Raw genomic sequence first — 23,768 nt, forward strand, 5'->3', positions numbered from 1 at the left:
AAGCATTATGTAATTGATACTCCTCCTCCTCTTATGCAGATAGTTGACAAGCCTTAACATCAAACCCTAATATAGGAATCACATGTAGTTCTTACGAGAATAGTTGTATTTTATCTGGCTCATATATTTTCTTTTAGCCGTGACAATAGCGATACTGTAGAAAGGTTTTCAACACCCACACAGCAAAGAACCCTTTTTTCACTCCCACGCATGCAGAAAATGAAAAACAGTCAAAGCCGGTCCCAGTAAGTCATAACATTGGCATGAGTAGCTCAACAATAAAAGCAAAGCAGACAGAACCAACTCTCACCAACAAATCTTTCTTCTTCGTCCTCCCCTTTTTCCTCAAGCGGCTTTTTCCAGGGCTCCCGTTTTCATCTTTTCCAATCAGGAAAGCAGGAAAACGTAAGACTTTAAATCACAAGCATCCTTCTCCCTCCGATCTTTTCTTCCTTGCTTCCAGATTTCCTCACAATCTCCGGAGGAAAGCAGGAGCATCAGTGATACATTGCTGCGCGCTCCGCTGCAGGAGACTGAATGTCAATCACGCGGGTAACCTTGGGAACCAGCAGGACCACCCCCAGCTGGTTTTGATTGGTTGCCCGATGGCGGACCAGGAGTCACAAGTCCAAATGGATCCACAGATGGATACTGAAAGCTGTGAGGGGATCATGTGCAGCGCCAAACAAACAGTGGCGAATTGCAGTACTTGTGAATTATCGGTCTCTCCCTTTCTCCGCTCTGACTTCAGAGCCTTTATTTTATAGTTGCCTAGCAACAGATAGGCATGTGAAACTACAGCATACTGCCAAAGCAGGGGAGATGTGGGAGAGAGAGGAAGGAGTTCAAGTCCTTAACTCTCTCTATTTGTAGAGGTGTGCTGAATATTTTAGTCCTCTGCAGCAGCTTGTGTTGAGCACATCCTCAACAGTTAACGCAATAGTGGTACTGCAAGTGACAGGATAAAAGGGATATCAAGTTGACATTGCAGTATAATACAACTACTCAAAAACAAAAGGGGACACTTAACTCTCAAAGAAACATACCGGAACATGATATCAACCTGTTTACTTGGGAAGCTGATGTTTTGTAAATTAACTGACATTAGGTTTAATGGCCAAAGAGTATCTATCACGCCTCATCCTTTGCAAGGTGGCAAAGAAGGTTTGTAGTCTTTCCCAGCACAGTTTTAAGAGCATTCGATGGCGGAGGCACGTGGTGGCCAGGGGTGGCCAACTAATACTTAGTTATGAATTTCGTTCGTTTTCCTTTTCTACTATTGCGTACAGGTCAGTAACTGACATTTGCTTTATTGCCGACAAGTGGCAGAAAACTCTATTGTAGCTGAGCAACTCATTTACAATTGTAACAGCTCCAATTCATTGAATTCATAACATATGCTCTGAAATTATTTTATGCAGCCCACTAGTCGGTGCTCGCAGCCCAAGGTCGGCATGCGAACTGTATGGCTGCATGGTTGAGAACCACTTCAGTTATGAAGTTATGGCCACCTCTATATGAGTCATGATTTCACCCTGGGCACCTCAATGAAAAATTTCTGGCTACGCCCCTGAAGAGCATAGGAAAGACCCCAGGGGTCTATTTCACAAAGCATGTTCAACAAACGCCCTAACCCTGAACAGCAAGTTGACCTGCCCTGAGATAGAAAACTCTGCGTTTTCGGTTTCAGAACAGCTGATTTGAGTAGTTATATAAACGCAGAGTAGTTTCACCTGGCGTTGCCACTACACTAAAAAGTCCACATCAATGGAGCCCCGATTCGTCGAGTCACCATGGCAACGGGGAAGCACAGAGCGCGGCGGCGTCCTCTGCTTTCGCGTTTTTGTATGTTTTTTTACCCCTCTCAACTGAAAATCTAATTGCGATCATATGGCGAATTTGAACATGTCTTTAGAAAAAAAGTGCAACACCGCAGCGGCTCCCCATAGAGGAAGGCAGCATGGGAGAACGTTGCTGCTCTGGTGTTGGGTCAATGCGTAAATTTAAATGTAGTCCTTTGCAATCACAATAATATTACAGGGGAAACCTGTTGATTGACTTACAATGAAATATAAAAACATTATTTAAACATTTATAAGAAAAAAAGCGGAGCGCAACACACGATATATGCTGTGATGTGAGCGCATGACTACGGCGCCGGTAATGTTGCAAATCTAAGGATGGATTAAGTTGTGTATGATGTAGATGATGGACTGTAATGTGAAACGGTACCATTCAAAAAGATAACTGACTAACTAACTGAAATGCCAGCATATCTATGCACGGTCTGATAACAATCTCACGACAAATATTTAATTCCCTGCACAATAATGCGGCACCTTCATCAATAGGGTCATTGCCAAAAGGACATGCCATGTTTGGACTTTACGCTATAGACCAGGGGTGGCCAAGTTCCGTCCCCAAGAACCACTATCCAGCCTGTTTTCCATGTTTCTCTCCACTAACATACCTGATTCATGATTAGGATCATTATCAGGCTTCTGCAAAGCTTACTGATGAGCTGATCATTAGATTCAGCTGCACTGAAGGAGGGAGAAATGGAAAACAGGCTGGAGAGGGGCTCTCGAGGGCCGAACTTGGCCACCCCTGCTATAGACTATAAGCGTATTTACGCAAAAATTCGCTGCAGTGGACTTTATGAATGAGGAAATGAAATGTCGTGATGTGTGGCTGAAAGGAGGCGGAGACAGAGAAAACCTCGAGTTTCATTGTGAAAAACCTGCAACCGACCAGGTTTGGTTCATAGAACATGTTACTACGGTAACTGACCGATTGCTTAAATTACCTCTTTTTATGAAACAGGCTAGAGTTACCTCTTTTTCTCTGGTTTCAGTTACCTCCCTTTCTGAAGCGGAAAACGCTTCAAGTTTCCCACATTTCAGGGTTTCTTGACCCAGAGTTCTCACTAAACCTGGTTTGTGAAATAGACCCCAGGAGACACCGGCAGAGTTGTTTGTGAGTGGGGCCAGGGTGGAGTTAGGAATGCAACAAACTCGTAGCAAAAGCTCTGTTTGCTACTTTGGAGGAGTGCTGGAGAGCCCTGCAAGTTGACCCGGGCCAACATCCACAAGTGGGCCCTGACCATGAAGCCTGTTTGGCATTTTCCAGATAACACTATAACTGGTAGACACAGCTTTGGCACCCAGTTGTTTTCACTGATGCTGCTCTTTATTCTATTCATCACCTCTCACGAGCCAGGAAGTAGCTGACAAACATTAACTAATACAGTATCACACAAATGTGAGTAAACCCATCCCATTTCTGCAGATATTTAATTATATATTTTCATATGATAACTGTGAGGAATTGACATGTTGGCACAATGAAAAGTAGTAAATGTCTTAATTGAGCACAGTCATTTTCCCTCCGCAGTGTCAAGTGACTCAGTGTTACAAGGTCTCAAGTATGACTAGGGAGCAGGTGTGCTAAATTTTGTATTACAGCTCTCATACTGGTCAATAAAAGTTCAACCCTGGCACCTTGTGTTGCTCTACATAAAGATGGCATAGGCTATTAAGCCCCGTTTCCACTTCAGGACGTTTTGGTATAGGGAGAGGGGTTGGGACTTACACAGGAACCGTCCTCTCAGCCGGCCCACTCGTGGCCGTGTCTCCACTGTGAAGTACGGCCCAGTTTTGCGCCGTCTATCGACACGTAATCACTAGGTGACAATTTGTCCTGTGACGTCACCCAAGCACGGCGCAAAAATCAGAACAAGGAAAGAGGAAAATGTGAGGCGGTTGCGGTTTTTCTGCTTTTTATTTTTATGTACATTGCGTGGATGGATGATTTGAATGAGGGGAGACGTAAAAATTCTGCCTTTTGGTGAAAGAGTCCTTAGCTGAGGATGCATCGACGTCGCACAAGCCAACGGAGTACCTACCCACGAGTAGGACCTCGGTTCATTCCCGTATCAGTGACTCGGTCGGTAAGGCTGCTGCAGTGGGGATACACACAAACGAGGCTGGCCCCGTAAATTTACCCTGAAGTCCGTGCCGTGGAAACGGGCCTTAAGAAGATTGCCAATACCCTGAATCTGTGCTGCAGCACAGTGGCCAAGATCATCCGTTTAACAGGACAGGTTCTGCTCAGAACAGGACTCACTAAGGTAGGTCAAAAAAGAAGAGTGCACGTGCTCAGCGTCACAAAAACATCCAGAGGTTGTCTTTGGAAAATAGACATATGACTGCTATGAGTACTGCTGCAGAGGCCATGTGCCGTACACTGCATCAAATTGGTCTTACATAGTTGTTGTCTCAGAAGGAAGCCTCTTCTAAAGATGATGCACAAGCAAGGCCGCAAAGAGTTTCCTGAAGACATGCAGACTAAGGACTAAGGATTGATAGAACGATGTCCTGCGGTGTGATGAGATCAAGATAATTCTATTTGCTTCAGATGGTGTCAAATGTGTATGGTGGCAACCAGGTGAGGAGTACAAAGACAAGTGTGTCCTGCCTACAGTCAAGAATGGTGGTGGGAATGTCGTGGTCTCTGGCTGTATCTTGTGCTGCCGGCATTGGGAGGTACAGTTCATAAAGGGAACCATGAATGCCAACATTTACTAAAACATACTGCATGATCCCTTTCCTAGAAACGAGTTGCAGGGCAGTATTCTAAAATGATCATAACCAAACACACCTCCAAGATGACCACTGCCTTGCTAAAGAGGTTGTGGGTAATGGTGATGGACTGCTCAAGCATGTTTCCAGACCTAAACTTGATTGAACATCACTGGGGCATCCTCATACGGAAGGTGGAGGAGCCAGCGTAATGTCTCAAATAACCACCAGCTCCATGATGATCATGTTGTCATAGAGAAGTGGAAGAAGATTCCAGTGGCAACCTGTGAAGCTCTGGTGAACTTCATGCCCAAGCGGGTTAAGGCAGTAGTGGTAAATGCTGGCCACACAAAAATATTTCACTTCACTTAAGAGGTACTCACTTTTGTTACCAGGTGTTTAGCTATTAATAGCTACATTTTGAGGGAACCATAAATTTACAGTTATATAAGCTTTACACTGACTACTTTTCATTGGGTTTGTGTGTCATTTCTTAATGCGTGTTGTCTCATGAAAATATATAATTAAATACCTGCAGAAATGTAAGAAGTGTACTTTTATGAGATACAGTATTTATTTATTTTTCTGCATGTTGACAGTTCAGACTTGCAGAGACCAGAACTGTCCTGATCGACATTGGAGTTTCAGTATACTCTTAATTGCACTATAAAACAAATTTAACAGTTGCCTTACATGTTTGCACTGGGGGAAGAGCTGGAACAGGAGGTGACCAGGATGTACTGCTGTCCCTATCGAATATTTTTATAATCGAAGAATTTATCGATTATTCAATCAATTAATAGACTAATCGCATTCAGTTAAATTTTGTATTAAAGTGTATAACAAAAGCATTTTCCCCCTGATTACTGATACAGATTGGTGGTTATGTACTTTGTATTTGGATAGTGATTAAAAAACAAAAAAAGGTAGGGGATTGATGTTGTACGATGTTACCAGTTCACTCATTGTTTTTCCAAAGTAAAAACATGCTTGTAAATGTCTTATTTTGACTAAACACAGAAAACAATCAGTCTTCTTTCATGAAGGACTAAAAAAAATCAGTGAATAATTACTGTTAATATACTGAAATCAGAGGATTAGGACAATAAAAAAAATGTCTCTAAACGATTACTTGATTATTAAAGGTGCATGATTTAAGTTTCTGCGTTTTTGCAGATTTGTCGACCCCTCTGGCTAAAAGCGGAACATTTTAATGTAAACGATGTCTATTTACCACATCAATCACAGCTTTGAAGTCACCTTCTTTGAAGTTGGCCAAACTTTCACTGACACCCCTTACCTTCAATGCCCATTTGTAAATCTTTTTTAAAGAAATTATTTGTTTTGATTGGCTATTGGAGGGGACAAACAAAAAGTAAGGTGTTAAAATTGGTGTCTGCGGCTTGCATGAGGGTATGTTACAGTAGGCTGGTAGAAATAACCCATTGGAGTGTTGAGTAAATTAATTAGAATGTCTTAGTCTTGATTGCCACTTGCAGACTAAAAATGAAAACCTACGGTAGCTATGCTTCTCATCACTGGAGGACACCAATGCACAGATTTTTTTTTAGTCTACAGATAAAGTGCTATTTAGTTTGTATGAAGTTATACCTTAAGAATTTCTTAGCGTCATGATCATGTTGCGTGGCTCCTAGACAATGGAATGATGAACACTGCAATAATTCACAGTAGATGAGCCCATCATGTGATAACAGGAGGACAGAATGCATCCTTGCACCCTTGAATACAATTTCATATTCAAGAGGGGCTTTGAAGTGATGTCAGAGCCAGTCAGAAACGGGCTTAAAGAGTGATTTCAGAGTGCTCATTTGGCAAACCTGCACTGTACACAGCATTGTGAAAATAGCGAATAAATGCTTTGTCAGTGTACCACGCTTTGAGACAGTAGAGAAATGACAATGTTACACCTCAAATGAGTTTTTGTAGGAAATTTAGTGCATCCGTTACTTCCTAGTCAACCATTACATTAATAGTAACTGACAGTTATCCAAGCTCAAAAATACCCTTTTTTTCCCCAAAATGAATGCCATACCTTGGCATCCTCAAAAAACACTATGCCCTGTGAGATTTTGTACACCTCCACAAACAGTTAAAATGAGACAGCAAGTGGAACAGTATTAGCCAAACTGGACTGTTTCATGTTAGAGTACAACTGACCAAATAAATGCAATTATTTTTTTAAGCTTCTAAATCCCAATATCCCCGTCCCGTACAAAGAGCAACACTGTACCTGCGTTAGAGCTCCAAAGTTTCGGGAAAGAGAAGAAAAATAATTTACACATGTGCATTTAAAAATTGTTTTACTTCAAGTATACAAAACTGAACAGACAACTCTATGAAAACAGATCTTATTTACAACAAGTGAATAACAGTTGGGAACGCATGCTGGTCTTGAAAGAGTAGGAAAGTTGGAACTTGTCACGCTGAAGACTCAACAGCAGGCTGCAAAGAAATAAGCACAATAAATGAGCAAACAAAGCCCACAACTAAGTTGCAACTTCATGTCTTCATACTGATACTGTAATTATCTCCAGCATTTAACTGGGTGGGGCGTTTAATTGCCTAACATAAGAAAACACGTGGTAACCTTTAGTCATTTGAAGGTTGTACCAAAACAAGATTTTGAGTGTACAGTATACCACATTAGAAAAATAGTCATGTCCTATTCAGGGACGAGACATTCATCTTGATGAGGGCATTTCAAGAAGTTTATAAAAAATAAAAATAAAAAGGGGGGGGGGGGTTTAATTTGATCTTAATTCTAACAAAGTGTCATCAAGCTCCGAGGTACCATCAACAGCAAGATTAGCCTTTTGCAGAACAATACAAGCCTAACACTCGCCTCTTTTGATTTTTGCTCCGAAACTCCATTGTTGGCACTAGAGTTTCCACTGCCATTAACTGTGGCTTCCTGTTTGGCCTGCTTGGCATCAGTGTCCTTTAATGGGCTGTTGTCCTCAGTTTTTCTCTGTGTAGAAATGTAAAGAAAGACAAGACTGAAAAGTCTCTCAGCTCTATTCCAGGGGAGAAATTCTCAAACTGGACACAAAGCCGCGACCACTTAACACATGCACCTTAAAAGCAAGACAGACTTGGGAAGGGGAAAAAAAACAAAAACAAACAAAAAAGAAACACGCCACCACCACTATTACAAGGCATTCACAAAACACGAACTGTAGAAAAGTACAAAAAAGGCTATTGACAAGAATCTGATGATTGTGAACCATGTATAAGGGAGCAAGATTGCAGTGTTTGGAATAACAACGTTTAAACTAATGGCATTAGGAACCGTTTTTTGTCTGCTTGTTTCACCCCCCCCCCCCCTCGCAGAGTCATGTGATTGAATCCTGCCTGCTGATCCGCTAAAAATGAAAACTTTCATCACTTCCTCCTACTCTGCAGCAAATCAATTAAGACGTCCCCCCACCCCTCCCTTTTAGAGATGACTAAAACTCAATGTAAAAATTGGACATCATGAAAGCAAAGTTGACGAGGAGTATTGCCTACCCCTACTTATGTTGTGAAGAGATTAAAGCTACTGAACGCAGAAAATTCTCATTTTGAATTACTACTGCCACCTTTTGACAAAAAATGAAAATGCACACATCCTTCTTCATGTATGTAATTCGCACATGACGTCAAAGCCACAGGGTGGGAAATTGAAAATCCAAATCCAGTTTTAAAACTATTGGCTAGAGGCTTTCAGGAGTACCCATTGTGAACAGCTCAGGTGCTAATCTGCTAAATCGAAGATGTTTGAGTCATAAATGGTCAAATAAAAAGGATTTTGTAAAGATTTTTTTGGCCAAATTGTTAGAGAGCAGCTTTAAAGACCTCCGTAAATATATGTAAAATAAAAAATAAAAAAATAAAAAAAAGCTGTGCAGTCTTTTCTTGAAAATGTCATTGTACAGAGGCACTGTTGTCACAATAAAGGTATCTTTTAATTCTCACCTGAGATTTGCATGTAAATGCTATCCTAATTAATTAGTTTCAGCTTTGTTATTTATTTTGTCCATTTAGCTTCACTAATGGACTACATTACTAAAACTAACCAGAAATTAATAATTTAGGAAATTATTACTAATTAAAATGTTGTTATTCTAAATTTTATATTGTGATATGTACCATTACCGTGAAGGGATGCAACTGTTACTGTGATGTGAATTTTGGGCCATAATTGCCCAGCCCTAGACAAGACTGACAGTGGTGAGAATAACATTGTAAGAGATGTGCCGAAAAATTATCACCATGAGGAGCAAGTCGCTGACAATTCTGTTCCACCTAGAAAAATTACAAGACACTGCGACTCCACAAGCATCATGACAGCCAAAGAAAAGTCATACCGACACACCCATGAAACACTTGCCTAGTGGAATTAACAGCGCCAACAATTGTATTGTTCTAAACAGTCTGTTCGGACAATGAAAACACCCTATATAGCCTGGACATAATTAGAATTTCTTATTTATTAATTTTTTTTTTTTTTTATCCAAATATTTCATATAAAGCTTTTTTTTATAGAAGTGTAAATGGTTACTTTGACTGGTAACGCGCTACATTTTAAGTAATTCAATCATTAACTCAGTTACTTTTTTGAGCTAGTAACTATAACTAATGACTTAAAAAGTAACGTTCCCAACACTGCAAGTATCAGGTTTTCAGTCCTTCAGTAAAAACATGTCAAGTCAAACTCTGCTGAAAATAACTCTTCTCACCTTCTTCCTGACGAGGTGAGAGATATCTGAGGCCACTTTTGAAGACGACGCACCATCAGATGATTTCACTGGGATCTGCATGAATATTAAAAAAAATTTTGCTGTAAATTTGAATCACTAGATGTACATTTTGTACTGAAGGCAGCACTCTTACCTGTGTGGGGGCAGCAAAGGCAGAAGAAGAGCTGCCGTTTTCACTCAGGGATGCTGATGAGGTTGAAGCACCACCCTGCAGGAGGTTATTCACTAAAGTTAAATGGTTGATAAAGTTCAACAAGACTCTTCAAATCAATTTAAAGCAGCAAATGTTGAGCATTTTGTTGATTTTACTGTGGCCCTACAAGTGTCTGTCGGATGGCTTGGGAGGCAGCATTGGCTGTTTTCTGGGTCTCTTCAGCATCTTCTATTTTTTCTTTAAGTTCTGGCAGAAGCTGCTTCAGTTCCTCCATCTCAGTCGTCACCTCTTTTGCCCCTTCGGGGCTCTCTGCTGCATTGATCTTGTCCTGCAACATGGCTATACAAAAGGACTAGGATCAGCACTGCAGCACTATTTGGTTCAACGCCTGGCGAGTTATTTGGCCTTAACGTATGAAATGTTAAAAATTTAAAACTGAAAGATATGTGGTCTTACCCAGGTGGGTCTCAATCACTTTCATGGCGCTGTTGTAGTGCTGAATGGCCTGGCTGTACTGATCCATGCAGCACAGTGCTGTGGCAACATGGTAACTGGTCTCAGCCAGCAAACGACTGTGAGGAGGAAGGTGCTTGAGTTGCAAGGCCAAACATTCCTGGAAGTCTTCTAGTGCCTGAGGATAGTTGCCTTTGGGACAAAGTATGGGAGTCAACACTAAAGCGTTTAACACACACACTGCAGCAAGGTCCCCATTTAGAACCCAAAATACAACTTCAAGGTCCAATTTAAGCATGCTCCACATCGTTAATGCTGTGGCAATGTAAAATATTCATAACCACAAGACCAAACTTTACTGCTATGTAAAACGCAAAATTCTGAATTCAATTCAGTTGATGAATTTGAATAGACTCCACCCCACAGGAGGTTGAATTCAGTGTAAATTTCGCTAATGTCAGAAAGCTTAGCAATAGGTCTTTACTTCAAAGTAATTAAATGAAAGAACGCTTTTTTTGGTGACATCTGGAATTTCCGGAGTTTACAGAACGGCCGGTACATTTTCGGGCTGGTCGCCCGCAGGGACTGGGAACAAAAATGGGTCCAGGAACATATTTGGCAATGGAGCGGTGGCCGACATCCTGCGATTACTATTGCAGACACCCCACTCAGTTGACGAATATTATTCCCAGCACGTCCCTGTTTTAAGTAATCATTTAACGTACTTGTGATTAAACTGAGCCTACTTTAAGTAGTTGTTGCATCTAATGAATAAGCCCTGAGCATCTGCCCATGCCTTTTTCGGTAGGTTGGTTTGAGGCGATGTTTGTGCTTTCTTTTCTGTGTAGTTGCCGAAATTAACTTCATCCATTCATTGGTCAACACTTTTTCAAATGTTTTGTCATTGAGGCAGGATCGTTCCTTTGGACCATATCAAATAATTTCCAATTGTTCAATTTTAATGATCTCTTATCTGAGCAAACTTTAAATGTAAAATTACTACCTGCTGCAATTCAAATTTGAATTGAATTGCAATTCTCCTTCCCATAGTTGAATTTAAATTTTGGAGTCACTAAAGTTAATTTTTAATTTTGTCCAGCCCTGGTAAAAACGGTGAACTCTCGCTACATTGTAGATTGATAAGCAATGGTTCCAAGTAGGGATGCACCGAAATGAAAATGTTTGGCCGAAACCGAAAAGTTCTTGGCCGGGAAAAAAAATTATGCCAATTTTTACCATCATTGCATTTATTATAATTAAAATTATAAAATATTTATGTAGCACTGGCATATTAACAATGCACACTATAAATTGAAACGTGCCCACACAGCAGACATGTGGGCTAATGATACATTAAACACCAAACCAGGGTTGAGCATTTTCTGGCGGTGCAATTGCACATTATAGTGCAGCATTTTTTGCTTGCGTCACCACAACATCCTATTTCGGCCATATTCTTTCGGCTTTAATTTAATATTTTCGGTGGCCGAATAGTCGGTGCATCACGAGTTCTAAGCTTTTACAGTACTGGCAAATCCGAATTTAGAGTGGCATGCCTTCAGTGTATGAACATGTCAGGCACCACAGAACGGTCGAGATGCACCGGAACCAACGAGGATAGGATGACCTCTCAGTGTAATGCAGATTATGTTTTGCCATTTTTGTTCCCACAGAGCAGAGAACGCCTGTAGAGTAGTGGTGTACGTGTTGCTGCTACATGCATTAAAGTAGCAGTCATCACAGTGATGACGTGGACTGGACAAAAATGTCCAATATGGTATGTTATTAATACCCATTAGTCAAACCTTTTTCAGGAAATACATTGCCAATGATATTTGCATTTTTAATAATCATACACACTGCCTCAAAATGAATTTAAAAAAAGGAATATTGAGTTGTGTATTCATTTGCAATCTCAAGCACCCTGAATGAAGATGCCCCAATTCAAACATTTGATAACAGCATACAGAAGTAGCTAAATACCTGTTTCGACACCAACTTCTCCAAGTTTCAAGAAGGCCTGGGCTGCCATGAGCTGGTCTTCTTTGCTTTCCTTTCTGAAATATTTTTTTCAAAAGTTTGCATGAAAATTACTGATTAAAAATACCTGAAAACGGCGCGCCTTTGGCATATCTGCCCTTGCCTTTTGTAGATGAGCTTTGCCACCTCTAGCATTTCCCAAGCCAATTGCAGATTGCCGACTTCATCCTCTTCCTGATGGTGTGGGATACATAAAAAGGATCACAAAACCCATCTTTAAAAAAAAATTGGCATTTCCAAAACAGTGGAATTACCTTGTCACTATTTTTGTCCACTTCATCATCATCTCCGTCATCATCCTCTTCACCTGGGAGAAAATTATTGTTTACAAGCAGCTACAAATTGTGCTCAACACAATGCCCCAAAGTAGAAATAAATACTCAACAGTGCCCTTTAACACCAGCATGTGAAAATTAAAGAACACCCAGGATTGTGTGTGTGCCTCCCCCACCCCCCCATCATGCAAATAGAATTAGTGCTTTGTATCAAAAGGTCTACTGCCTGCCCTCTGCTTCCTCCTCAGTGTGGGAGTCGTCACTTTCTTCATCAGCTTCTTTCTTCTCCCCATTTTGCTCTTCAGACTTTGCCACACTTTCTTTTTCAGGAGACTCTGTGAGGCTTCCCCCAGCAATGTTCACAACTCCATTCACTTCAGCTTTCTCATCCGGAGTCTTCGCCACTCCATTCAATTGGGAAGCAGAGGACTTTCCAGAGTCACCCCCAGCTTGTTCGGTCGGGGACTTTGCAACACCATTTTCCTGCTTCACCTCAGTGCTGCTCTCCAAATCCAACTCAGGTTTTCTTCCTACTGTCTCAGGCGTCGCTGCCATTGCATCATACACCTGCTTTCGTAGCTCATCGCGAGTGTTTTCTGCACCACAATGGCATGTAGGGAATAAGTTTGGCTCATTTTCAAAGAAATTACACTTGCCAGATCGTTTGCATCAAGTCTTGAAACAATGTACATCAGTTTGGAACTTGAGCCCTTTTGACTTGCGTAGCCTTTTAAATTCTGGACTAAGCAAATTAAGCATCTCTGACAAGTTAACAACCATGTAAAATTCTATTTAACTGGAGGTACACCACCATTAAAGTGGGAATAGTGTTTATTTTCTGTACGGACTGAAACAAACATACATCATCTGGCAAATGGATTTCATGGAAGGTTGACGTTCGGCCACTGGCTTTGCCGTTTCACAATAACTATATTTATAATATGAGCTTGTGAATTAACTCTTTTACCGCCATAAACGTTATAAAACGTTTAGCAAAAACCTACGGAGGGGCGCCGAGGACGTTAAAAGACGTTCACTATGTTATTTTTATTTTTTGGGGAAACGGGTGGAGGAAAGCAGCTGTGTATCAAGTATCAAGCAGATCTAGTTAGTTTAATGACTCGTTTTGGCCCCTAGATGGCAGCGATGACTCTTTGCACAAGGTTGGGTGGGCCGCCGACCGTGGGCGTCAGTAGAAGACGTGAGGCGGAGCTAGAGTGTTGAGGAGACAATGGCTAATGATGCAACAATGACAACCGGTTGCAAGCAGCTCATGCTTGAGCATTTTTTTCAAAGACGGAAAGCATCGATCAATACTAAAAAGCGCATTGATGTCCACGATGATGATGACTCCGAACGAAAACTACGAGAGTACCGATCCCAGGTATCGTATCAGGCCAACACCAGGCCTTATTTCAAGGTATTAGTACTCGATCATGAACCAGAAATTAGAATTGAAAATTACCATTAAATTCATGCAATTTGAAGAAAAATGCTATATTGAGATATATAGATTTGTCTTTAAAATAATCTGTCTTCTTTGTGGGGGCATTTGATGTATCAAAAGTACTAGTGGTGTTGGTCACTAGATGTGTCGAGTACTTTTAGTGGTAACAGTTTGAAAAAAGTGGCCTCAAACATCCCTACTAACAGTATTGTGGTGCAATAGAGCGCACACAGATTCCTTTTAAATATTGTACATGACAAGTACATAGCTTGTCCAAACAAAAATATTAAAGCAAAAAAAAAAAAGTTTAAATGGATGTATTAAAGTAAACGGCGAGTGTCAATAATGCACCACTTCCCGCGGCATCTACAAAATCGCAACATATTCCAACTGTCATGACAGCTTTAGTTTGGCGAGGTGCAACGACATTAAATAATAACAAACCTGAAAATGACTAACAACATCATTGTCAAAGCACACACACCTGTTTTTCCCTCGTTATTTTTTCAAAAGACGGAATTCCATCATGGCGACAGAGGTCTTTAAGCCCTGACATAATGTACGTATACAAAAGCATTTCTAAGATATGTAGTAGTTTTGTTCGTCCCTTTTTTGTAATTTGACTAATCTGGTTTACGGTGGGTTATAGTGCATTAGTGGGAATTTCTGAAGTCACTGATCTACATAAATGTATGCATGCATCAAATTCAACTCCTGATTCATGAAGTCATTAAGCACGCCTAGATACTTTTGACTAGAGTTTAGGTTACCAATAAAGATCCTTACCATCAAGGTTATTGGCACTCTCAATATTTGAGTTTTTAGGCTGCTCCTCATCTTCAGATCCTTCTGGGACTCCTTCCAGGGCATTTCCAAGGACTGTGTTCTCCATCCTAACACAAACAAATGCACTCAGACTGCAATTTATGCTGGGCTACCAAAGCCAACACTTCTCGTTAATAGACTACGGCAGGATAAACTTTGATTGTACAATTAATGCAACATAGTAGCCCTAAATACTTTTAACTTTGGTTACCTGGCAAGCTCAAGTAAGGACTTCCCACACAGGAAAAAGGCCTCGCCACACTCATCTGCAGTGTCTCCATACCTGGCAGCTCTGACATGCACAAACAAACATAACAGTGAAGCCCTGCTATAACCCAGTTCATCATTCGTGCTCTTGCTTATGTACAATGATTTTGAATGTACAATTATGTCCGGTCCCCGATGTGACATGTACCAAGGCATGGGGCGAGGGATGGGCTGTGTGTGGCTGTAATGGCTTTTACGAAAGCGCGGATTTTTACGACTTAGTTATCTACTAATTACTCCAAAACAAATTGATGAAATTGAAAATGAAAGCCAACATAATTTTACTGATGAAAAAAATACATAAAGTGAGTAATCGAGTGAAAAATGGGCCATCATGGCTGAACTAGTATATTAAGCATTCTCACTTTGAAGCGTTGGGTCCTTTGGTATTGAAATGCCTGCGACAAATATGCCTTGCTCTGCAAAGGTCCACAGCCTGAGCATCAAGCGGTTTCATAATTTGGCATATAGCGTCTTGCATCTGTCTGATTCCAAAATGTTTAATATTTAAGTTATTCTGTTAAAATACATTTACCTGCGCATTTATGTTTCCAGAATTATTTACACATTAAAGGATCTTTGTGCAGTATGTCATTTTTACTCGCGACTGCCACCTCTGGCTCAAAGCTTAACTGCAGCATCCTAACTGGAAAATTAGCAGCTCATGCATGCAGTGTCGTATGCTAGCTAACGACAGGCTAACGCCACATGTCCGATACTACGTAGGGACACACATGACGTCACCCTCCACCACTCATTCCCTCGCCCAAAGACACTGTGGAGTGTGCAGGTCCGCACACTACTATAAAGGGAAGATAAAAGCTGATAGGTGCAGTCAGAGTAAAACAGTCAAGTAGCTAAGTTAATGTGTTGAATCTGCTGTTCTCATTCACTTGCATTTACCTAGTCTACTAGCTTCTGATTAGTTAGTGTTAGTGAGATAAAAGGGGTCAGGAAGTAGTGTGGCTGGAGCTGCCATGTCTGAAGAGTAATGTTTAAGAAGTTGTCAGTCTCCATCTCGCTTTTTCCATTTTATAAAGAGTGTTCCATTAACCACCAATGAATCCTCACACTATATAGCTCCTGGTGGACAAAAGCCAACACCTCGTCCAGATTTTAGCTAATGCGCATGTCTCACAATTTTTCCACTTTATAACGTCACAAATCTGCTAGTTTATTTATTCTAAATTTGTGAGTTTCTCGAAATATTACATCCCCACTAATAAAAACATTTATACGTGGCCCTAATACGCCGTTGTATTTCTGACAACTAAACTAGCTAACAATTTTGTGTGAAAAGCTACAATTTCCCGCTCCACGTGTACTCACAACATGCCGCATGCATCCTGAAAGACACTGACTGCAGAGACAACGTCACCCATCACGAAATGTCTTTTCCCTGTGCCAATGAGCTTCTTTGCCTCCTCCATGACGTCTTCAGAACAGCTGCAAACACACACACGTCGTTGTAGTGATCTGGAAGGCCCATTGAGGAGGATGCACGCGCACGCACACACACACACCTGCCGGCCGCTGCTGTTGCTGCCGACGAGGAGCACGGCTTCTCGTCCGCGCTGCTGTAAACCAAAGTTTAGTGCCGTCAGTTCAGCCAACGCTTCTCAGTATCAATGACGTGGCGTCTATTTGGACATTAACGTACCCACTTCACGCCATGGCACGGTAACCAAGCTATATTGTTAACCAACTTGGCTAGTTAGTTCAACTGTACACATTTTTACCACGTGCGTCTGAAAAAGCAGTTACTTCTGGTATTACATAGTTTTCTCAGCACCCAAAAGAATAATAGCAGCCATGGTGATAACGCGAGGCTATCAACGTTAGCAATGATCAAGCTAGTAGTCGTGTTCCGTTTGCACACTAAAACGCCAAATTACAAGCTTTTACCTCCCAGAGCTTGACGCGACAGACGTTTCCTCTATCATCTTTCGGAGGCTTTGCGGGGGCTACAGGGTCAGGCAACACGACCGACAAAAGTGCAGATTCAAGTCCTTTGCGGTCTTTGTTGGCGCGCTTAAATAGAGGAAAAACAGTCTTTCTATTTCCGCTCAACTCTGAACGCGGGAGATTGTCTTTAAAGGGGCCGCAACACAGCTCGTGAGGTATTCAAGTGGTGTTGGAAGAAAAAGTAACACTTGTTACGACTCCACCCTTTGCCAAAGACAACCCATGTTGCACATTTTAAACAAGCTTGATTGGCGTGCTCAATCGCCCATGACGCATTTACATTATCAAGTGGCCTACTTGTTTGTTTGCTTTTGTTTGTTTGTATGTTTTGGGGGGATTTACTTAATTAAATGGACTGTACTTATTTTAGTCATATTTAATTGAGCACAGCACAGCTCGTCTGCGTTGATTAAAAATGCACATGAATATGTAATGTATTTGTACCCAAATTACCTGGCTCTGTATGAATATGGTAGCCTAGGCCATATCCTAACCCAAACTAGTTGTATAAAAACGCATGATGCATTTAGATGTGCAATCGGTGAATGTGCTTTTAAAAAGGGGTTGGGCAAAAATGTGTGCTTTGTGGGCACATTTCATTAGATTTTTAAAACTGATCAGACCAGGTCTTAAGGATTATAGCCTACTAATATTTGTGTTTTATTTTAATCGTTTACAATAAATCAGTTAACGTGGCATGTTTTTTCTCCAGATAATACAAATTACTTGGTTGGGCGCATTTATTCGGTATTTTCAATTAGCCTCCTGGCCGACCCCTGAGTAGTGAGTTGAGCAGACGCTAGCCAATGGTTTGAGCAGAGTTGAGCGTTCTGAGCACTGCGGACCAATCGTGTCGTCACTCCTGCTGACGCACCCGGAAGCGTGGATATGTTGTTTTGGCGTGGCCGGGTGGGGCTCCACTTTTCTGGTCCTCGCTGTCTATGCGCCACGGATCTGTACTCTCTCCACGCCGCTTGGAGGCACCGGAGAGGTAACATGACTCTTCGTCTCTACTTCGACTGTTTACGAAACTCGTCTCATTCATGTCAGAAGCTCAGCTGAACAGCTTTGGTTAACACGCCGACTGAAAGGCTTCAGAAATGTTACATGGATCATTGCCACTTGGATTACTTCTGTTTTTAACGTATGCTATTTGGTTTTTGCCTTGTTTAATTTCAGTAGTACATGTTGGAAATAATAAAATAACAAATCAATAAAATGTAGATTTTATTTTGTGGTTTTAATATTTTTCATCTGTAAAGGTTTTGTGCATATTTCAGCTATGAACACAACACACTTATTATAACATGCACAAAATCACTGTCCAAACAAGGGTAATGTGGAGTTGTAGTCCTAAATTTTGTTGTCTTTGTTCTTCCATAGAAAGTGCAAAAGATGGTCTCTTTGCATTTTGCTGGCTTTTGGGAGAACCCTATGAACTACATCATGTTCCTCATCAGAGCCAATGCAGAGAGATATGACCAACTTCAGTACCTGGGTCTGCAGCTATGGGAGAGTGGACATGAGGCCTTCACATAATTCCTGTATGAATTCATGTATGAAAGGTATGTGCCTTTCTGCAGCAGTTAAAAAAAAATGCGCACACACTTTGCGTCTTACAGCTGTTGTTTGTGCTCAGACGGACATCTTGGGATGACTTTTGATCGTGTGCAATGGTTTGACAGACCCGGTTCCGCCTAAATTCTTGTGAAGGTGAGCTCATGCAATCTACAGGGAGGCCAGTGGTACGTTATGCTATCACTGCGCATGATTGTATATAATTATGTTTTGGGGCATGTATACTGTTCTGTAGATAAGTAATTGGTGCAGATGATATTTTGGTTTATTAACAGTGTGATGTGGAACTTCATTATGCCATCCATCATTAAGCAAAATGCAGAGCATCCGTTACAAAAAGATCCGTTACAATGGATTTCAGTGATGTGAATCTTTACTAGCTTCCAGTTGAATCATTTAAATTGAGATTGAGACCCGTTTGTGGTTTAGTCCCCAACCCTTTAGTCACTGTCGGAGAAATCGGGAGATGATAACGGTTTTAAATGTCATATCTCATTGTGGAGTTAATATTTAGAATAAAATATGTCAACATCTCTCAACATCTTTCTCTTTCAGCCAGCTGAGCTATGCTTCATCTAACACCAGGGCCTTTTTCACATGAGTCAATGAATTTACAGCTCGAGTTCAGAGAGTATTTAGCCCAAGGTATAGCCCCTGAATTTGTATTTTAAATAGTACAATAGTTCACCTACGAGTTTGTTTTTTTCAAAGCTGTTTCAGGGAGCCCCTTCACTCCCGTACATCCTGTAGAATCCATTCAACCTGCATCAGAGCCTCAAAAGAAGCCCCAAGTGAGAAGACTCACAAAAATGTTATTACAGTATTTCGTGTGGCTCATGCCCTTTGGGCTTAGCTCATGTGATTAAAAAGAAGTCAAATGTAGGAATGTTCAGACTATTATAGACTAAGTTAAGAAAGTTTATAGTATTTCTCAAGTATTGATTGTTGTCACATCAGGGCTCCAGACTACCGGTAACTTAAAAAATATATATTTCTAGGACCACAGTGGCCCTCGACATGAAATTTTAGCAGAAGATTGGGGCACACACTATAAATTATCTCGCAAAGTAAATATTCATCCCACTCATGTTCACTATATTACTCATAAATGGGCTGATGTGTAGAGCAGGAGTATGACAGCAACTAAAATTATTCAAGAATAGTAATTATGAAAAAAAAAAACTGCAAACTTACTGGTTGTACTGGCGTAAGAAGATGAAAAATGTAGTTACACTGTCAAATTTTAGTGGTAAAATGTCCCCATTTAGGGGCAGTCTGGAATGCTGCGCATTGTGATAAACTGTTTTGTTTTTGTTAGTTTTTTGTCTACTAGGCCCTCCACCAATGCAGCTGCTTGTCCAGGTCTCTTCCTGAGCCGCAGAATTTCAGCCATTGGATCTGGCCTGACCAGTGGAAGAGGAGAATGAAGATGCAGACTAAAGATACAAATTGACTCTCGGCTTGTTGCTTTGGAAAATTTACATCGTGACATATATCAACGTCGACGGATGTGAAAAATAACTTTGTGATAAGATTGTTGTCCCCGTATTGCTCAGCCATATCAGTATTTGTGTATTCATGTGAATGTGTATAAATGTGTTTGCTTATGATGTGCACTATGTGATCTATTTGTAGATTGTTCATGGTTTATGGTCAGGCTGCTCACACATTGTCTGCACTAAACAAACAAACAAATATATTGTACTTTCAGTGTAATTGTAAATGACCGCTAATGGATTTTAGAATAGCATTTGTAATTACCTATGTGCTTTTTTCAGTTAAGCTGATGAAAAAAAGTCATTCTTCATGAATTACACAAATGTTTACTTGGCGTGTCTCTGAATCAAACATTAGGCCTCTAAAATCAGGGGTGGGCAAACTTGATCCTCGGGGGCCGGAGTCTTTTTGGAAGTTTCCCTGCTCCAACGATTCCAATGACAGGATCGTTATCATCGTTATATGCAGAGCTTGCTGATAAGTTTCAAGTGTGTTGGAGAAGGGAAACATCGAAAACTTGCAGGGCACCGGCCTTCGATGACCGAGTTTGCACACCTAAATGAAAGAATACAGTAATGTACATGGGGGGGAAAGTGCAATGTCCCAAAGTAAACAGTAGGTGGTGCCTATGTTAAAAGGTCTGAAACTATTGTTTTACTATATACAGTAGTAAAACTGTAGAATCGGGATAACTTTTAAATGTATTATGTAATTTTCTCATAACATTTATGGGTAAGTAATATTGGTTTATTAGCAATATTCACAATTGTGATTTCACTAGGTTTCTCATTAATTGATGCACTTGTACTTTCAGAACATTAAGAACATGCATGTCAATTAGGCAATCGAGGAGAGGGGCGGATGGAGGTAGGGAGAGAGAGAGAGAGAGGCTGAGAGGGACACTAAGGGTGACAGGGCTCCAACAGTCTCGGGCTTTACATACAGTTTTCTATAGTGTGCGCGCAGTTGAAACCTTTTCGGGAGTCACATTGACATTTACCAGCTGGTGCCCACTTTTCTCTTGCTTGTTTTTCTTTACTTTGTAACTGAGATGTTGCAATGTTCCGTGCTGTCTTACAAAACGTGGATTTGTGTTGGGTGATTTTTTTCTACATAGCTTTTACACTTGGCTGTAGATCAGCCCATACAGACAGCTGTCATGAAGTGAAGTCAGTATACATGATGCGTCAAATAGGCCAGGTTGAAATGGTGCCAGACGGTCCCCAAACAGGTCAGTGAATCACGTTTTAATCATCATTGGAAATAAAATAATAGATATGATCACTGAAAGAGTTTTACAAATATCTGCAAATTACTCCAATTGCTGGAAATGTAGATAGAGTCTTGAGTAGACTTAAGTGGCTTTTAGGATGACAAATCAACTAATTGTTTTCTTTTTCAGAATGTATAAAGTTATAAATATTTTTCATTTATTTTAATATTTCTGCGGCAATTATAAGGAAATCAACTCAGAGTTTAGAGTCTAAATTCTGAGTTGCTTTTCATTATAATTAGTCATTATAAGTGTCTAAACGTTAGACTTTTTGTAATACAAAGCCAAATTCCAAATTGAGGGTATGTCGTTCTGCCGGTAGGCCAGCACTTCACAGCGAGAGGCTATTTCTGTTGAAAATGAACATAAATAGCCTGGGACATATAGCAAGCACGAGAAAGAGAAAACATACATTGCTGAATACTACTTGAATACAAAGATTTCACGTGTATTGTCAGGTGTGTTTGAAACCTCACCAACTCCTAATAGGACTTAAACATCCAATACAATATTTTTATTAACTGACAGCTTTGATCTATGGCAAGCAACATGTCTCATGAAATCACTTACACGGGTTAATAAATGATTCTGTACATTCACATATTTTCCAGGCTATCTATCAAAATTATGTTTAAATTGAGGATACAAACTCCACTTAAAAAAGATGAAATTCTGTTTATTCACACTCTGTAATGAACAAAGCAAAACAGAAGTATCTTGATTGTGATACTGAAGCCAAAGATATAGAATGCATGCGTGTGTGCGTGTGCACGCGTGCGCGCGTGTGGGTAGATGTGTGTGCATTGTGCGTATGTGAATGGTGCATACGTGTTAGGTCATACATTGGTGTACCGTCTATTCCTCTCATCCCTCCCTCCCTTGATCTCAATCAGCTGCTTGACACCCACCCACACACACACACACGCACGCGCGCACACACAAATTCTATTCCCATCACATCTGAGGATATTGTTTCTGTACCGTCATTTCCCGTAGACCGCCCCTTACTATAAATGCAATTCATCTAATCCAATGCTAACATTACATTTACCTTAGGTCTCCGCTAAAGAATGGGGTCATCAGTGTGCATTCAAAAAAAGACTGACTGACTGACTGACTACATTCACAGTAATGTGATTGTTAACTGCTTTACTATATGTCTCCACAATTTGAGATATGTATGTGATGCATGTACGGCATCGCATTGCGTCCGGCTTTAGAACTTTTGACAGGTCATGTTGTCATGCCGCGTATCTAATATACTTGGACAATGCTTCTGACATGACTGAGATGGATTTTCATTAACTTCTTAAAAAGGAGCACATGCCTTTTAAGAGGAGCCTTTGAGACATAATTATTTGGGAATAAAAGTGGAATGTGTATCAGATATTTGACATTTTCTGTTAAAGATTATCTTAAAAAACAAAAACAAAAAAACATTTATCCTAAGAAGTTTGTGTGTCCCTATGATGCTTTAAGCTAAGTTGATGGGGAATTTCTCCCGCTTGTAGGGTCACCCAGGACAAATAGGTCAGAGGTGAATGATCAGACAAAGTATTGCTCACAGCCCGCTGCGATGAATAAAAAGTTGGCAACACGTTTTCCATGAGGTCACTCTGGCCCCCGCGCTAGCACCTGATGGCTAAAGAGACAACATAGGTTCCGCTTCACATTGGCTCACTAGCTGTAGGAGGGGTCAATGAGATCAGGTGCACTGTTTATTGGAGGGGCGGCTCAAGACCAGGACCTTGGTGGTCTGATCCCTGTCTATAAAGCTGGGTCTGGGTAGGTGTAATGTCATGCATGAGCTGGTGTGCGAGGCTGAGCGGCTCGAATAGATACGGAATTGCCACTCCACTTAAATGGGGTTGGGCTCTTTTCCACTCTAGAGTTTCCCAGGTTAGAGGTGCAGAAAAAGTGTTGAGATGCCTATTGCCTCAGTAGCTTCCCTCTGCCTTGAGGAAAGAGGCTCTGGGGGACTGAGGTGAGTTTTTCTGTCTGTGGCATTGAGGTTGCTGAGGTGGTTAAAAAATTACTCAGTGCCTTGGGGGTGGTTGAGATTCGCCCGAACTTCATACAGGTTCTGGATGTTGGTGGGCTTCCTAGGTTTGCATGCCTCTGCAAGACTGCATGGACATCAGGACAACACCTTTGGATTGACCTTTTTAAGGAAAGTGTGTGTTCCAACTACAAGGGTATCACACTCTTTTATCACACTTTTATCTTTTATCACACTCTTACATCTTTGCTTTTTCAGAAGGTTCTACCCTTGCTGGTGTGACTCGCGGCTGAGTGTAGAGCATTTGGGTTCTGAATCAACTCCTCCAAATCTGAGGCCATAGTCCTCATTTCGAAAAGTGTGGCAAGCCCTCTCTGGGTCGGGAATGCAATCCTTCTCCAAGTGGTGAAGTTCAAGTATCTTTGGGTCTTTTCATGAGTAAGCGAAGAATGAAGTGGTAGATCGAAAAAAGGATTGGTGCGGCATCTGTGATGTGGAGTCTGCATTGGTCCGTTTTGGTCAAAAACGAGCTTCGACCTTTGGCTCAGCTCTCAATTTAATGCTCAGTCTATGTTCTAATCCTCACCTGTATTCCGAAGCTACGGATCGCGATTAAAAGATACAAACATCATGGATACAAACAGCCGAAAGGAGT

General features: G+C 41.0%; 3 protein-coding genes across 8 annotated transcripts in view; 1 reads left to right on the top strand and 2 right to left on the bottom strand.

Moving 5' to 3' along the window:
- lrrc7 (leucine rich repeat containing 7) overlaps nt 1–665 on the bottom strand; it is a 127,488-nt gene extending 126,823 nt beyond the window's left edge. Inside the window, exon 1 of the mRNA XM_086088370.1 lies at nt 311–665. The gene's annotated coding sequence lies outside the window, so the exon portion shown is untranslated. The remainder of the gene's footprint in view (nt 1–310) is intronic.
- A 6,219-nt stretch (nt 666–6,884) lies between these two features.
- On the bottom strand, nt 6,885–16,902 carry nasp (nuclear autoantigenic sperm protein (histone-binding)). 3 transcript variants are annotated; one of them, XM_086089459.1, is made up of 14 exons: nt 16,707–16,902; nt 16,325–16,378; nt 16,131–16,247; nt 14,746–14,826; nt 14,496–14,602; nt 12,242–12,294; nt 12,091–12,161; nt 11,931–12,004; nt 9,951–10,139; nt 9,661–9,833; nt 9,474–9,548; nt 9,320–9,394; nt 7,444–7,569; nt 6,885–7,043 (listed from the first exon to the last, which is right to left on the bottom strand). In XM_086089459.1, the coding sequence occupies exons 1-14, from the start codon at nt 16,742–16,744 to the stop codon at nt 7,020–7,022; spliced, it is 1,257 nt and encodes a 418-aa protein (XP_085945585.1). In that variant the 5' UTR covers nt 16,745–16,902; the 3' UTR covers nt 6,885–7,019. The 3 variants fall into 3 exon arrangements, with proteins under 3 accessions (XP_085945585.1, XP_085945586.1, XP_085945587.1); XM_086089460.1 differs by lacking the exon at nt 16,707–16,902 and adding an exon at nt 16,462–16,630; XM_086089461.1 differs by lacking the exon at nt 7,444–7,569.
- Nucleotides 16,275–23,768, top strand: part of LOC147165205 (glypican-5-like) — a 62,708-nt gene continuing 55,214 nt past the window's right edge. Inside the window, exons 1-6 of one of the 4 annotated variants that reach the window (XM_086089457.1) lie at nt 16,541–17,757; nt 18,150–18,331; nt 18,406–18,479; nt 18,900–18,989; nt 19,056–19,135; nt 19,663–21,072. In XM_086089457.1, coding sequence (XP_085945583.1) covers nt 20,901–21,072 — 172 coding nt within the window. In that variant the 5' untranslated portion in view covers nt 16,541–17,757; nt 18,150–18,331; nt 18,406–18,479; ... (1 more) ...; nt 19,056–19,135; nt 19,663–20,900. Of the gene's footprint in view, nt 16,482–16,540; nt 17,758–17,797; nt 17,911–18,149; nt 18,332–18,405; nt 18,480–18,899; nt 18,990–19,055; nt 19,136–19,662; nt 21,073–23,768 lie in introns of those variants that run through there. The other 3 variants (XM_086089456.1, XM_086089454.1, XM_086089455.1) reach the window with 3 other exon arrangements.

Source organism: Leptonotus elevatus, chromosome 11 (assembly GCF_054856555.1).
Source record: "Leptonotus elevatus isolate MCC_2025b chromosome 11, RoL_Lele_1.0, whole genome shotgun sequence".
Taxonomy (NCBI): Eukaryota; Metazoa; Chordata; class Actinopteri; order Syngnathiformes; family Syngnathidae; genus Leptonotus; species Leptonotus elevatus.

Bases quoted from the DNA above. Each gene is read 5' to 3' on its own strand.
- nasp (XM_086089459.1), bottom strand. From the start codon at position 16,744: ATGATAGAGGAAACGTCTGTCGCGTCAAGCTCTGGGAG. The intron at 12,295-14,495 runs GTAAGGATCTTT...ATTTTCTCCCAG, and splicing joins GAGTGCCAATAACCTTGATG to GTGAAGAGGATGATGACGGA. The intron at 12,162-12,241 runs GTAATTCCACTG...CCACACCATCAG, and splicing joins TGGACAAAAATAGTGACAAG to GAAGAGGATGAAGTCGGCAA.